We start from the raw sequence: 16798 nt of genomic DNA on the forward strand, positions 1-16798 counted from the left end.
TTGTACATTGTCCCGAGCAGCTAGTTTCTTCAGATTGTGCGACACTTTATGGATATAAGGGATGACTGCTACATTACGCTTCTGAAAAGAAGGCCTAACATCCGCGTTTGAAGAACCAACACCGGTTTTCTTGCGTCGAAGGACTCCCTCTGCGACTGACACCAACGTATCAGTTGCGTAACCGGTTTTTAAAAGCCTTGAAACTTGTTCGTTGAAGCTGGATGGCACTAAATGGTAGCAAGACTTATCAAGTACGTTACTAAGGAACATCTTAGTAATGCTACGTTTTTCCAATTTAGAATGGTTAGAATGAAATGCTAAAAGCGCTTTGTTAGCTCTAGGTGCATAACACCAACATGTGCGGTGATCAGTGAACACAAATTACGCGTCTAGGAGCCTAATGGTTCCGTTAACAGGCATTTCGACAGCCACTACAAGGGGAGAAAGACAATTACGTATAGCCGATACGATGTCATCACACTCATTTTGTAGCTGCTCAAAGGAGCAATCCAGCAACACAATAAAATCATCTACATATCTAAAAATTTGCACGCATTTACTAAAAGGTCATAGACGATGGGACAGGCCCCAGTCAATCTTTGCTAAGAACAAATCACTTAACATCGGTGCAAGAGAGGAGCCGATAGACTCCTTTCTTTTGTAACAAGGAAATGTTATTCCATTGAATGAATGCCGTACAGAGATAACAGTTAAGCATTTCTAGAAAATTGTCGACGGAGATGCCAGCTTCACAGGAAAACTTAACGGATCCGTATTCATCACTGTATTCCTCGACACAACGTAGCAAATCATCATGTGGCAAGGAATAATATAGATCTGTCACATCAACTGAAAAGGCTTTCATCCGTCTGCGTGGGTCTTCACAAATTCAACACTTCATTAGAATTCTTTACCAAAAATGGGTCTTTTATTTCCAGCCGTTTCAGCATGCCATTTAGATAGGACGCGACTTGCTTTTTCCACGTGCCTTGCTACGATATGATGACTTTAAAAAGTATTCCCTCCTTGTGTGTTTTGGCACTAAGGAATACATCTTCAGTGTACCCAGGTTCTTGCAAAGTTGCACCGCACGTGCTTTTACTTTAGGCAAGGAAACTGACCTGTGCTCATTAAAGACGGCTGACGGAGCCTCGTTAGCATTTCTAAAGAAACACTCGCGTGAAAATAGAGCAAACCCACCCTCCTTATCCGCGGAAAGGGCACAGAGAGAGGGATCTTTAAGATAGGACGAAACACGTTTCACCGGAAGACCACAGGACGAAGGCTTATGCCGATGCAGGACTTTCAATCCCTCACTCCTTGTTCATACATCTGCTTCTTTGTCCTCGTCCTTACTAAGCGCTGAAATACTACGGTTCTTACCAGCCTTATTGGAGTTGACCCAGCCCTTATCGGCCCCTATTATACTTATCAGAATTACTTTAACCATTACAAGCGCTTATCGCTCTTTAGCCCCTCGTCCATCCGCGTTGAACTATTCACGACCATGATGAGACCCACATAAGCCCTCAGCACTCCTTATCATCCTTGTCAACTCATCGACTGGTTATGTGGCATGTCTGTGTTGCGCGACGCGAAGCGCGTGATCCTTTAGAGATCGGTGGCATTCTGCTCGGTGAAGGAACGCCCCAACGGAAGGTGCATCCCGCAACCACCGAAATGCATCGGGGATATGACGTGTTTGGCATTACATTTTGCTAAAACCGGAATTTTCCTGATCTCTACAAGGCTCTAAGTCGCCTCTACATGTGGTCCTATAGATGGCTTGTGTTCTACCATCATCAAATCTTTCAAGAAAGCCTTCATAAAAAGCTGTTTTCCTTTGACATTTGTTTTGTACAGCCAGGTACAACCCATTGATATGGGCCAGATATATTCACCTTCTCTAAGCGGGGGTGTTCAGTCCAGTGAGGAAAGTGATAAGTACACTCAGCTTCTGAGCGTGGGGTCGGAGGTTCGACACTCACCACTGCGCTAGTTTTTCGTTTCGAATTTGTTTCTTTCAATTTATTCGTTTTTTTTTCGTTTTTTTATGGAGCCCATCGTGTCACGCGTAACGGCCGGATAGGCAGACCGACAAGCAGATTCCCTGGGTGAGTCGCCTAAGTATGCGTACGCATTGAAACAGGGCCAACGTGGCGCATACGCAGCATTTGTTATATATTTAGTAGATGTTGTAGCTGCAAGCGCAACCTTTAATTGTCATAGCGGATTCTGCAGCGCGGAACTTCTCAAAGTTCGTGAAATCGAGTGTCACGTGTATTTTGGTTATGTGTCAAGCAGCCAAAAAGTCTGGAGTTAATTGCATTTTTTCTGAGTTCCATTTCGTAACGCCTAACGAGCGGAAGCTCGTAAAGGTCCGGAAGGGCAACGAAATACAACTCCCTGAAGGGTGGTTCTGAATGGCTTTCGTATGTCTCATTCGCAACGGCTCGAACAGCCTTTTTGTTTATGAACTGTACATTTTTAATGTTAGAAACAGTTGCAGAACACTATCATACGTAGCAGCACCTTAAAACTGTCATGAAAACAGACTTACAAATAGGAAACTTCACACTTTCTGGGACTGAATAACGTAGTTTATAACGTATATCAGCGACTCGAAATAATTTAGTTTTAAATAGTTTAGTTTAGCTTCTACGTGACGATCCCATGACATGGCTTTCGAAAAGAACGCCTAAGCACTTAACTGTAGGTACTAGTTCATTACATGAATTTTCAAACTTCAGTACCACTTCTCTATTAATTTTCCGCTTCTTGGGTGCAGAAAGAACCGCTTTTGTGGTGGCAGAATTTACGAAACGCGAACTTGCAATAGACCTGACTGATAGTTTCATTAGTACTTTGTTTACTTTATGAATTGCACCACTTGGGCTTCTGTCAGTAATTAGTATAGTTCTGTCATCAGTGTAGATAAACTTAGCGGGGTTATCAATGCCAACGAGATCATTAATGTGTAAGCCAAACAGTCCCAGGACGCTTCCTTGTGGCACTCCTGATAATAAATCTCCTAAATCGGGCGAACCGTTGTTGACAATCACTTTCTGCATTCGGTATACTGAAAATAAGGTTGAATTAATTCTAAAAATATACCGCGTGGGCCATAGTGGCTGGGCTTTTCGGTTTAAGTAATATTTTTAATAAGGTCGAATGCTTTGAAGTAATCAAGGAAGATACCAAGCACGTAGCCCACGTTCAAAGGCGTCCCTTACTATTACTTTTTGTGTCAGAAAGCATGCTCTGTCGAGAGACATTTATCAAGACCAAACTGCGAGGGTGTTATGCCATTCTTATTAAAAAATAAGTCATACTAATATTGGATTATTTTTATGTACCTTTCAAAAATACTCGCCAGATTCCAGTATGGGGCCAGTAATGTCAAGGACGTACTTAATGGGATGGATTTGAAATCCATCAACGTCACGGCAGTTATTATTTCTTATGGTTGAAAATAGACTATATCGTTTGTATGCGTCGGAATCAGAAAACCACTTTCCTTCTGCCTGGACCTCGGAATTGTGTGCACTTTGAATCATGCGTCCGAGTAGTGAGGGACAGCAAATTATTATTAAAAGTATTTGCCAAGTCCACCTCTGAATTTGTATTGTCATCTATGCAAATCTCTGTTAATGTTTTTGCCTCATTTCCGCGGCACACAAGGGTTAAGTCGCTTCCACGCTAGATCTGTTTTTAGAGAGTAGCTCTTGGACGCCCGTTCCCGCCGCGAGCGTCGGCGTTGTACCTCGTAACCGAGCGAACGAGCACTGTCACCTCTACTCAGCAGCAGGAGAGCGGCACACAGGCGTTACCCTCGATGGAGGAGAGATACGACTGGCCGCACAGCAAACAAGGATTTAATATGCACAAGAACGGGAAAAGTATAAGGCGCACAAAACTAAAACCATAATTCAACAAAAATGTTCACTCAATATTAAACACAAAACTCGGACTAAATACAAACCTACCACAAAATGCTCTTTCTCGGTTTCGGAGCTTAGCTCCATCTTAGAGTCTCTAAGTCAGTCCTAGCCTGACTCGCATCAAAGTCTGGCCACCCTAACTTCGGCCTAACTGCGTCGCAAAGCAGAAATCCGGGTTCTTACGGACCGTCGGTTTGCAGCTCTTCTCGTTGAGTCCACGTCGTATTCATCCGGAGTGTTGCGGGTGCCGTAAGTGCCGATGACTCGCGGTTCTGTTGACCTGACACGAGTATGTGGCTGGTGCCCAGGTAGTCACCGCTGACGTGTCAGCTCCTCGGTTAGGCTCCGTCGATCTGCATGGTGACCCGGTGTCCTGGTGATTATCGGTCGATCTGGCTCGGCCGAGGAAGTGGGATTCTTGCGAAGAAGACCGGAACCACCGTGAGCAGCAGCAGCCGGTCCCAGGAGCTTCGCCCGGACGTCTTCGAGGTCTACAGCCACGCCTGGGCCTTGCCAGCGTCACGAGCTTCGTGGCCGGACTCTCAGCACTCCCATCGTCAGAACATAGCTGACGAAGCGACCTTCTAGTCCAAGAGCCACGTCAATAATGCTGCTTCGTTGCTTCTGCCTCGCGGATTACACGTCGGTTTCGCGTGCCTCGAGCGCTCGCGCGGTTTCGAACGCTCCGCGATCCTCTTTTACTTCGTTCTTGTGTGTCACCGGCATCTGAGTCATGACAAGCACAGCGAAGGATGAAAGCGAAAGTATGGCGAAAGGGTGAGGAGGCAAGCGGAGTGCCGGCGGCGACCAGGCATCTTCGAGCACAGAAATAAAGCGCGGGCGTGGGCTTCGGACCCACTGCGGAGGCGCTACTTTGCCTGCGCCGCTGGCGCCGCTAGAGAATGCGTTCCGCACGAGCCACGCCTTGCCGAGTTCACTCTTTCTATCTGAACAATGAGTGGCGCAACCCGTGGAAATGCTTCGTGTGCCGCTGCTGCTAAATGAACTGCCCGAGCAGAGGCTCAGCGTCTCCTTCGAGATGACCCTGTCGTTCAGAATCAAATTTTTTTGCCATAATGTATCGCGAATTCAAAACATTTAAACAGCTGCGCTCAAAGTTTGCATTAGGGAGTATCGTAATCATCGGTGAATTATTTTTACCGCTAGAACGTTAAGCGCCCCGCTTCGCAGAAAATCCGGTGCCGGCGTCGTTGTCCGTGAGCGAAAAGTTTCGTGTATATTTAGGTACAGATATACGCCACACCTTGCTATAAGACACGCGGTATATGCGGGTTGTATTCGTGGTATATGCGGGTATATGGGGTTATATATGCGGGTTCAATCACTGAAGTTGCTCATACCTTGTCTTACATTCTTGATAAAGTTATTCCTCGAAATTTTGAGAACAAACAAACGTCATAAAACAAACCACCCGCAGCACATGCCTTCTATGTTAAATCTGCTTACTCGCTCGGTCTTTCTCTCATGGTATCTAGAAGAGCACTGACTGGACTATGTTTACGTCGCTTATGGAAGAAGCGTGGAAGGGGGGGGGGGGGAGAGATTTCACCGGCGACATTGACGACACTATTGCAGAAGCACTTAAAGCGGCCAAGTGTTAACATCGCAGTCATCAAACCGAACAGATTTCTACGTTGAACTTGAAAGACTTCGTGCAATTGGACGGCGTGCCGAGCGACAATAGAGACGCACAAAATCAATTTATGATCTGAGAGACGCAAGTCGCATTCAAAAGAAAATTCAACGTCGATAGACAAACTAGAGAGTGAGCGATGGAAGACATTCTGCGAGTCACTGGACCCTCGCAAGCCGCTTTCACATATCTGGAGGACAGTACGTGGTCTTCGTTCATCCCCTCAACAACGACACCAATTTGCAGTTTTGGTCCTCCATCTTGGCCAAACAGACCTTGGTGTGGCCGAGGAATTCTGTGCCAGAGTCACTGGTGAGCCTGTCAACTCCAACGTTGATGTAAGTGACCTCCCAGCGGCTCACGTACCGGAAATGGACGTGCCCTTTACCATGAAAGAACTCGAAGCTGCCCTGGCAGTTTCTAAACGATCATCCTCTCCAGGCCCTGACGGCGTCACCTATTCTGCCTTGGGACACCTTCGATAAGAGGCAAGAAGAGCGCTTCTGAACAGATTTAACAACTCATGGCATAGAGATACAGTTCCCCCGCAATGAAAATTAAGTCGGCTGGTACCATTACTAAAGCCGGGAAAATCTCCGTTGAACTTGATGGCATATCGCCCTATTGCTCTCGCCAGCTGCATCGGCAAGGTTATCGAAAGCATGGTCCTTGCACGTCTAGAATGGTATCTCGAGCGCTACAATATCTACCCCACTTGCATGGCAGGCTTTCGTTGGGCTCGTTCTTCAATTGTCAGCGTCATTGACCTCACAACGCTTGTGCAGCAGGAGAAAAGCCGTAAGCGCATATCAGTTGCGCTCTTTCTCGACGTGAAAGGCGCGTATGACAACGTTGCACATGATGCCATAATCACCTCCCTGGAGACTATTGGAATCGGCGGCCGCATGCTTCGTTGGTTATCCGACTACATAACTCCCCGGTCGTTTTTTGTGCAAATAGAAGATGGTCCCACAGCTGAACATTACTGCGGCGTGCCTCAGGGAGGAGTATTGAGTCCGACGTTGTTCAATGTGACCCTCATTGGACTAGCTGACGTTTTACCTAAAACAATCGGCGTCTTGACATACGCAGATGACATCTTCCTTTGGAATTCTGCAGTTACTAGGCTGCAGGTGCGCGCGCGTTTGCAACGGGCAGCAACCTTGACATCAGCATATTATCAAGCACAAGACTTGACTGTATCAACCGATAAATGTGCATTGATTGCATTCACACGAAATAATAGAGACCATACCCAGTCTCTATTAATGGACACACTATTGCCTACGCAAAGACCCATCGATTTTTAGATGTAATAATCGACCGCAATCTTTCCTGAAGCCCTCATTGCACGCACCTGAAGAAAAAAACTGTGATCGATTGCCCGGGAACTCATTTCATGTGTGGGCACATCTGTACGCTCCATGCTTCAGTTGTACAGAGCTCTATTTATAGGATACCTACGCTACAGCCTTCCAGTGTTGGACAATACGTGCAAGTTAAATGTTCGATCATTGGAGAGTTTACAGGGCCACGCATTGCGCACTTGCTTATAACTTCCTCGCTGCGCGTCAACACCTGCAACAATCGTCCTCGCCAAAGATCACCCGATCCAAACATACGTTGCAGTGCATTGTCTCAGGGCGTAGATTCGTCATCTTTCCCGAGTCCCCAATCATCACTTGGCGTTCTTGCCTTCGCAGAGAACTTTTTCTACGTTTTCTGAAGTGGTCGTCACCAATCCAGATTGTCTTCCATCAGGATACACCCCAGCAGCGAGGCCTTCATTCCCCTTGTGGTGCGTGCAACAGCCTCAGGTGCGCCTAAGTATTCCGGGAGTAAAGAAGAAAGCCAATCACTCAAGAATAGCTAATGAATGAGACCTACGGGGACCGAATACACATCTATACCGATGGTTCAGTCTCATCTACCCGGTCTTCAGGTGCCATTGTCATTCCGGCTACGAAAACCACACTCAAGATCAAACTATCACATGTGACAACATCAACGGCGGCAGAGCTTGCTGCCCTGCGTGCTGCTGTCAATACCTCCTGCAAGAGACACCTCATAAATGGGTCATCTTTTGCGATTCTGAGGCAGCACTTCAGAGTATCCATTTTACAATTTGTCACAGGACTCATGAGCAGTTGGAATATGAGATAAGAGAACACCACTCTCAAGCTATCGCTCAGGGGCATGAAATTATATTTCAGTGGCTACCTGGACATACCAGCATCGCTGGTAATGACCTCGCCGACGAAGCCGCCCGGTCTGCTCATCTGGAAGGCCAACCAATCCCAATACCCTCATCTAGGACCGACGCTGCAGGAAAGCTTCATATCATGGCTAAAGCTATGCCACATAGATAGTGGTCTTTTTTTAACCTCCCGAAGTGGCCCATCCTTGAAGCTACAAGTGCCATCAAACATTTCCCGCTCTGAGGCGACAGTATTGTGCCGCCTCTGACTCGGGGTGGCCTTTACAAAGGCTTACTCGTTCCGCATTGGAATGGGGGGTACGCCCATGTGCGATTCTTGTGGAACCAGAGAAACAATTGAACACGTCTTATGTCTCTATCCCCAGTTCTATGTCAAGCGTGAAGCTCTCTGGACAGCACTGAACCGGCTAGACTCAAGGCCATTATCGGAAATGAAGATCCTTGGACCATGGCTGTATGCGTCGATGGCACAGAAAGCCACGAAAGCCTTGTTGCATTACCTCAAGTCGACAGGTCTTGGTGACCGTCTGTAGACTTCGTACGAAGTTTCAAATGTGCTCGAAACTGTGCTTTCTATATTTCCTTTCTCTCTCTATTTATCCCTATACCCCCTTCCCAAAGTGCAAGGTAGCAAACCGGACGTGCGTCTGGTTAACCTCCCTGCCTTTCCTCTCTTCTATTGCTCTCTCTCTTTTCTAGTACTGAAATATTAAAAGCGCGAAACAATAACAGGAGCCTGTAAATGTCGTTTTTCTTGGTTTTTTTTTTTTTTTTTTGGCGTGGTTGGGCACTGCCTCCGGGATCGGCCAACGCAAGAGGCTGCGTTTCTACCAGAAACCTCGCCTTCGGGCATAGTGCATAGCGTTCGCCGCAATGATATACCTGTTAACATTACGGTTACATAAGTTACAGTTGCCGGGAAGCGTGAGAAGCAGTCAGGGATTTTTTGAATGCTGTCGCGTTCCACTCTTAAAGGCGAAGCTTAAGCATCCTCCAAGTTTTTCAATACCTCGTAATTAAAAAGTTTGTTTAATTTCTTTTTTGTTCTGTAATGGACTGCTGACCTTATTTCTTTGTACCTTAAAATGTTTAAGAGATTTCGCGCGCTTTGTAGTTACGAAGAGTTTGTAGATATTTTTATTGCGTATTTATTTCGTGCAGTTCTGCGTTATTCACGATTTTTTGCCATTGTGGTAAATTTTTGGAGCTTTCTACAAAAAATATTCATCATAGACAAATTGAACCAATAATGAAAGGAATCATAGGCTAGTTCAGGATCATCGATGCCAGAAACAAGCAGCCAATTGACTGTTGGCAATTCCGTGCGGCAATCATTAAGGCTAGATTGATTAATATGCCTTTGACTATATCAGTACTCTCTTTATTCCTTGTTGTGCATAAATTATTTCTGGCGATCAGAAATATAGACAGGTGATCAGTGATATGTGCCCTTACTAAACCTGATAAGAGTCCTGAATCATCAAGGTTTGTGACAAGAAGGTCAAATTACGGGGTGATAATTTTTAAGTTTAATGAAATCGCCTGTGGCAGATAGCATAATTACTGTCCTTGAGCTGGATCATTCGAAAAGGCAGACATTACTAGCACGACAAATTAAAACACATGTTCAACTAATTAACAAAAAATCACTGTTTCCTAATTGATAACTTTACGGCACAAGTTGCAATTTACGAATTGTAGCCGGTGAGCTTGCACGACATATCCACTTGAAATAAATTTCCAGGATGACACCAGTTTCGAGATATTATTTCCCAAGGTGAGGGACGAAATACATGGGCGCGACACTTACTTTTATGCTTTAATGCATAAAAGAGTACTTTGTTAAAAACGTAAGCGGAACAGCAGTGAATTTTTACGGCAAGTTTGATTGCGCATATCTCCAAACTGGCGTCATTCTAGAAATTCATTCTAAGTGGATATGCCTTGCAAACTCACTTGCTACAATTCATAAATTGCAATATGCACCGTAAAGTAATTAATTCAAAAGATAATTACAGGATTTTTCTTCATTAGTCGAATATGTGTTTCGATTTCTCGTGCAAGTAATGTCCACCTCTCTAAATAATCAGTTTACGGACCAGAACAACGTTAGCTGGAACAGGCTGTTTTAAAAATTCATACAACTTAAAGACAACCACCCTGTATATGAGCTATTTAAAATTCGTATGTGTACATTTGTTACCTTCGAGAAACAATTTACTTCGAGGGTTCTACTAAATTCATTTACTTGCGCAGACACTTCTAGTAGGTGTCTGTAGGTCACCTGTCAGAACTAATTTAAAGCCATTGTCGATAACCCAACTTAGGTAATTGCTAAGAAAACAAAATAAAACACCGCACACTTGCTGCCAGGAACCGATAAAGAACACCAAAAACAATATCATTGTATTGTACATTCAGGAATAAGTAATCATGTGCACTACAAGTATAAGGTTCAATGAGATGAGCTTATCCTTCACTGTTAGCATCACATCGCCTTCTAGTCGTTAAGAATGGTTTAAGAACTAGGACGTGTAACCTGGAGGCCTAAGAATTCTGATCAGGGACAAAGTTTTTCTTTCGTAAGTTCGCTATGCCATTGGCTGCCCGCCTTTGCTAATGATATGTCCGGAATCCGGATTAGCTAGAATTCTTTCTTACGAAAAATTCTAGCGTAAGACGTTTTTGTGAATTCGGGCCCTGAATCGTCCCTTCCCTCATCAAGAAAACATCGGGTCCAAACCAAATCCAGCTGCCAGACCAAGTAAATTATCTTTCTCGAATCTTGCAGGCTGCGCATTGAGGTGAACAACAGTCAACTTTCCTAAATTGTCTGCGTGCAGTACACCAACTACGCCTGCAGTGAGATGAGCTCAATTCATCGTGCTTCAGCAATAGTGACGCAAGCAGTAGGTCAGTCATGGACGTTAGGATTCTGTGTGCCTTCCGAAAACCTTTCCATCCTTTGTGCACGAAAAGCGCCAGTTCTTTTCTTTCTTCATCGTGAATGTTAGAACGAGCAATTTGTTAAGTTCTGGGCATAAATATTCGTTGATTAGCACGGAAGACTGAGCAACGCCAATGTCATTGCTTGGCAAGCGCGCTTTCATTGTCTTGCTCTAGACTTCAACAAGCTTTTCTCGGCGTACAACTGTTCGATTGAGATTTTTCCTTCGTTGGCACTCTGTTACAAACCTGCATATAACCTTCTGTAGTCAGCTCACTTATACCTTTGCAAATTTCATCCAGAATTTCCGGTAGACTCGTGGTGTCAATGGCTTTGATTTCAATGTTTCTATTATTAGAGTATTGCTCTAGTTGCAGAATACTTTGTTCGCTTTCAAACAATCGTTTCTTCAGCATTTTGAATTGTTATCTGACAGAAGCATTCTGAGCCCGAATTTCGGCGTTTTCTTTTAGGATAGCCCCCAATTCAGCGCTTACGTCTTTGAAACCCTTGCCGAAAAATTCTAGGTTGTTTTTGTTTCCTGTATTTTCGTCTGAATTCCAGCTCCAATGAAGCCCGAAAATATTTGAGGTCCGGACGGCATATTTTTAGGCGCCTTTGCTAATTCAAGACTCATGCCGACAATTACAAAAACAAAAGCAAGGAACAAACAAAAGGCACACTATTCGACAGCAGTAGCAGCAGCAGCAACAAAAAGCACACGCAGAAAATGACAGTGGTAATCCAAAATCACTTTCCAACCTGTAAAACCATGAAATACCGGTGCCTGAATGCAGTGCACATTTGCTGCATCCGCTGCCAAAAGTGAACGGCGACGATCCTCACTTATTCTTTTAGGCCACGTTGCTTCTAGCGGCAGTTTTCGGTGGATCAGCGACGCAAATAATGACGTCAAGAAGCAGTTGATCCGTGGCCAGCTCAGGTGATACCGATAGCCTGCACTCGAAAAACACAGACACCGGCTGGCAGAGAGTATGTTCTTCTTCTTTGTGGGGTTTTACGTGCCAAAACCAGTTCTGATTATCAGGCGCGCCATAGTGGAGGGCACCGGATTAATTTTGGCCACCTGGGGTTTTTTAACGTGCACTACAACGCAAACACATGGCTGTTTTTGCATTTAGCCTCCATCAAAATGCGGCCGCCGGGGCCGGAATGTGATCCTGCGATGTCGTGCTCAGGAGCACAACGCCTTAGCTGACTGAGCCACCACGGCGGGTCACAGACAGTGTGTAAAACCATGAAATATCGGGACTTGAATGAAGTGCACAGATGCTGCCAGCCACTGCTAAGAAAGCCAGCAACCTGCCAGAATCTATTGAAGCAGGAGACTGACCTCTACATATCACTGTACATCCAAACCCTCGCCGAGGCTCAAAGTGTCAGCGGCTTTGAGCGGCGTTGCGCAAACTGTGGATCAAAGGACCCGCCCCCTCACTCCACTTATTCGCGATCGTGCCTGCCACAAAAAAAAAGAATATTATTGAACTCGTTAAGTTGAAGACATCTTTCCATGAGGCACGCATACGTTTTTCCGCCATTCACAATCCGTAATGCCGGGGGAGCAGAGCCACATTCTTTGGCGGTCGTTAGAGCCTTAGGTAGTGCACCGGTGGTCACGCCATCGCGGCCGCCTCTGCGGAACCAGCTCCTCCTTCATGCAAATAAGCCTGTGGGCTCTGGGTTCGGGCAGACACACCCGAAACACCCGCAAACCAGCGCGTTGGCGGAGGCAATGAACAGTGTTTTTGGCGTTTTGGGCGCCGAAGGAAAGGTGTAGCTCCCGTAAGCGCGCCAAAAAAGTCACTGTCTGGATATGATTCGTTTCGGCGTACGGGATACGCAAACATTTAAAATGTTTACAACAGAGTTACCTCAAATGCACACAAAATTATACATATAGAACAGGAATCGGGTACCATTTGCCATTGAAATATTATAAGAGGCTGCACGGACATAAAGATGCGCTAAGAGAGCTCCTAGTTCAGTAAGCACGGCGTCCATTACTGTGTCATGGACAACTCGGACATTGAGCTACCTTGTTTTTAACAGGGAATTGGAGCCGCTGTTACTCACCGGGTGCCTCGTGGCGGTGGGACTGGACGGGCGTGAAGTCGCACCCTGTTTGCCAACCGCTGTGCTGCCGTCGCTGGTGGCCTGTGGATCTGCGATAAAAGGCCTGAGCATAAAATACCTGTGCATACACTGCGGCCGCGGTCTGCTACTCCACTTTGAGTTCAATTTACATGTCTGAATTAGCTACATTCGTAGCTATAAGAATAGGGTTCATAATTAACACATCCACGCAGATGAATTAGGGCGACAGAACTGGCGCTCCTCCTGTCTACCTGTATTCACATCAACAATAAAAAGGCCACATTTGCAAAGTTATATCCCACATGACTTGTCTGACAAATCGCTGTCCTCGTTTCCACTAACGCGAATGGCCAGCGCCCGTCCTTGTGAAATATTTTTATCGTATTGGCCAATATAAGTTTGACCTGCCATGTTGTAGTGCCGTCAAACAGTGATCGCAGATTACCAGGCTTTCGGGGCACCAAGTGAATCCGATGCACAGCGACGAGGACTCACTTTGTGCGGTTGAAAGGGTCCTGTACTGGTAACGCCAGATATGTGCGGATACTCAGCGATCAGGCACTTCTCGTGAGAACGCCCTCGAATGAAATGGAAAGTCTCCTTGTTTTGGGGATCAGCCATGAATTCGTAATAGCGTATTCAGAGAGTTTCAGGTAACATGTTCCAAGCAGGGTGTCGAACCGGAAGGGAACCAAAAACAAATACCGGAAAGAACGTTTATTTTTGCTAGAGCGATAACTGAACCGGAGCGTTATGTCTTTCTCACTCCTTATTGAAACCGAAAAGAAGAAATAACGGTTTTCGGTTCACGCTGGCCACCTTTTCAGGAGGTTTTTATCCATACATTGCCTGAATTTATTGGTCAACTATGCTACCTCATTTGTATATACCCGTGATTTTATAAGTAGCAGCTCCATTAATACGGTTTTCACTGTAATTCACTGGATCTCTCACGTGTCAGATCATTGAAGCGGCGAAGATCGCTAGTTTGGGGAGTGCTTGTGTTAGCGCGCCTTCAATTGATCTTTCGAAAAAAAATAGATTTTTTTAAAAAAGGTATAGAGGGTGGCGTGATGAAGATAGCATCCTAATCTGTCGCTACAACCAAACATTTTTAGTTTTTTCTCACCTTTTTCATCTTCGATTTCATCTTTTCCATTACACATGTCACGTTGCCGTCATGTGTTCAAAACCAATACTTATGCGCTTGCGTGCGCTGCTCTCTGTTGACTATATATGTGTGAAGTGCTTTGTAGAATAAAAATTGCTGGAAGTTAGCGCTGTGTCCGCGTCGTCCATCCGTGCCTCGTCCCTTTTCATGCGCTATTAGGTATAAGACCCAGGCACATTCTGCGGGACTGACAACGTCGACATGGAGGACTGGCTACCCCTTTACGAACGTGCAAGTAATAGTCACTGGGATGAGATGATCATGTTGGCAAACATACTATTTTATCTCAAGGGAACCGCGAAGGTGTGGTTTCAGAATAATGAAGAGGAATTTGGGAGCTGGGATGCATGCAAGGTTAAGATGCGTTCCCTGTTCGGCAAGTCCACAGGTAGAAAGGCAGCAGCAAAGAAGGAGCTGTCATCTCGTGCGCAGACAGCGACAGAGTCATACCTGACGTATATACAGGACGTGCTTGCGCTTTGCCGCAAAGCCGACGACGGCATGGCGGAGTCTGAGAAAGTAGGCCACGTGTTAAAGGGCATAGCAGATGAGGCCTTCAACCTGCTAATCTGCAAAGGCTGCGACACCATCGATGCCATCATCCAAGAGTGCAAGCGCTTTGAAGCCGCCAATAGTCGACGGATTGCCAATAATTCCACTCGACTTCCGAACACGGCACCAACGTGGTCCTGCGAAGACGTACCTGAGCCGTCGGCGCCGCTCACCGTAGAACACATGAAAAAGATCATCCGACGTGAACTTGACGCTGCGCCTCCTGCTTCTACGTGCGGCCGTACTTGTGATCACAGCTCCCAGATGGTGCCACTAGTCCAAGCTATCGTTCATCAGGAGCTCTCCGATGCTGGCCTGGACTCTGTGTGCGCCACAGCTCCTTCCCAGCCGATCGACCGCCGTCCCTCAATTTCACACGCCCAAAGTAAAAGGCCGCCTTTCCGTACTAGCTCGCAACCCAGCCGAGTGGAGGACTGCTGATGACCGTCCCATTTGCTTTAACTGCCGTCGTATTGGACACTGGCCCACCATTGTAACAGCCGATGGCATTGGTATCAGGCTCCCTATGGAAACAACCGTCGCCCCGACATGGATCATGGCCGATTTCAGCCCTACCACGAGCATCCCCAAACCTCCGCTGAAGACGCTCCCCCCATGCCGTATCGTCGTTCGCCATTCCCGCGTGGTCACCAGTCCCGTTCGCCGTTATCGCATCGCCAATCATCTCGCTCGCCCCAATTGCGGCGCCCTACGTCACCGATTGAACGACTCCCTCGGGAAAACTAAACGATGCAGCTCCCAGAGGTGATGCTGCATCGACGACCCGCCTCACAAATCCTCTGACCACACTGCAGACCAGACGAAACCTGATAGAAGTTAAACTGGATGACGCACATGTTGTCGCTCTAGTGGACACTGGGGCTCAGATATCAGTGATGAATTCAGAGCTTCGTCGCCGCCTTAAGAAGGTCCTAACACCACCCACAGTACCGCTCATTCGTGTCGCCAAAGACAGGAACATTTCCCGTGCTAGGGATGTGCTCCGCGCGAATAAGTGTTGCTGACCGATCCACAAGCATACTACTTGCCGTGCTCGAGAAATGCTCCCATGACCTCATTCACGGTATGAATTTTCTGTCTGCCCATTCTGCCCTTATTGACTGTGGAACCGGCTTGCTTCAGCTAGACCTACCGTGCTACCATGACGCTCCTACTACACGCCAACCGCGCTTGTGCTCAGTGGATTACGTTCGTCTACCTCCTCAAGCCGTTATGTATGTGAACTTGCGGTCTTGTTCGCCCATTCCCGATGGCGATTACATATTTATCCCGATCGTTGACGTCTTATTCGCAAAAACGTCACCCTTCCTCACACCCTTATTATAGTTGCAGATAATCACACGTCTGTACCTATGTACTGAACTTTAGCTGGTGCACGCAACTCATCGGCCCAGGCGGCACACTCTTGGCCACATTGCTTCCATCGATGAGTGTGCCGTTTCTGAATTCGTCACCGACGCTTCTTTATCCTCTGCCCCTTCCTCTTTCTCGCACAATCTCGTCGATGGTGATACTGACAAGATGATTGCGTCTGACCTCCTTCCTGCGCAGGCAGCCGATATGCGGCGCATATTGAAGTCCTACCGCGGCATCTTTGACTTCAATGACCGTCCTTTGGCACAGACATCTGTGGTCATGAACTCATAAGATCAATACTGGGGACGCCATCCCAATCAGACAACGTCCCTATCGCCTGTCCCATGCCGAGCGACAAGTGATACAGCGTGAAGTCGACATGACGCTCACCAAGGACGTCATTGAACCTTCATGCAGTCCATGGGCATCACCGGTCGTCCTGGTGAAGAAGAAAGATGGCAGCTGGCGCTTGTGCGTTGACTACCGCCACTTAAATAAGGTAACGCGCAAGGACGTCTACCCTTTGCCGCGGATCGCTGACGCTCTCGACTGTCTACCCGGCTCTGCATACTTCTCTTCTATCGACCTGAGGTCAGGCTGCTGGCAGATCTCCGTCGATGATCAAGACCGTGAAAAGACCGCATTTGTTACGCCCGATGGACTTTACCAGTTTAAGGTAATGCCCTTTGGACTGTGTAATGCCCCAGCCACATTTGAAAGGATGTTGGACTCCCTCCTCCGTGGATACAAATGGTCAACTTGCCTGTGTTACCTTCACGATGTCATCGTGTTCTCACTGACATTTGACAGTCACCTTAGCCGA

General features: G+C 46.6%; 1 protein-coding gene across 1 annotated transcript in view; it reads right to left on the minus strand.

The window, feature by feature from the left end:
- The window catches only part of LOC125944005 (uncharacterized), a 416072-nt gene that overhangs the window by 286930 nt on the left and 112344 nt on the right, over window positions 1-16798 (minus strand). The window contains exon 2 of the mRNA XM_049663695.1: window positions 12855-12943. Within this exon, the coding sequence (XP_049519652.1) occupies window positions 12855-12943 (89 nt within the window). The remainder of the gene's footprint in view (window positions 1-12854; window positions 12944-16798) is intronic.

Source organism: Dermacentor silvarum, chromosome 1, assembly GCF_013339745.2.
Source record: "Dermacentor silvarum isolate Dsil-2018 chromosome 1, BIME_Dsil_1.4, whole genome shotgun sequence".
NCBI classification, from domain to species: Eukaryota; Metazoa; Arthropoda; class Arachnida; order Ixodida; family Ixodidae; genus Dermacentor; species Dermacentor silvarum.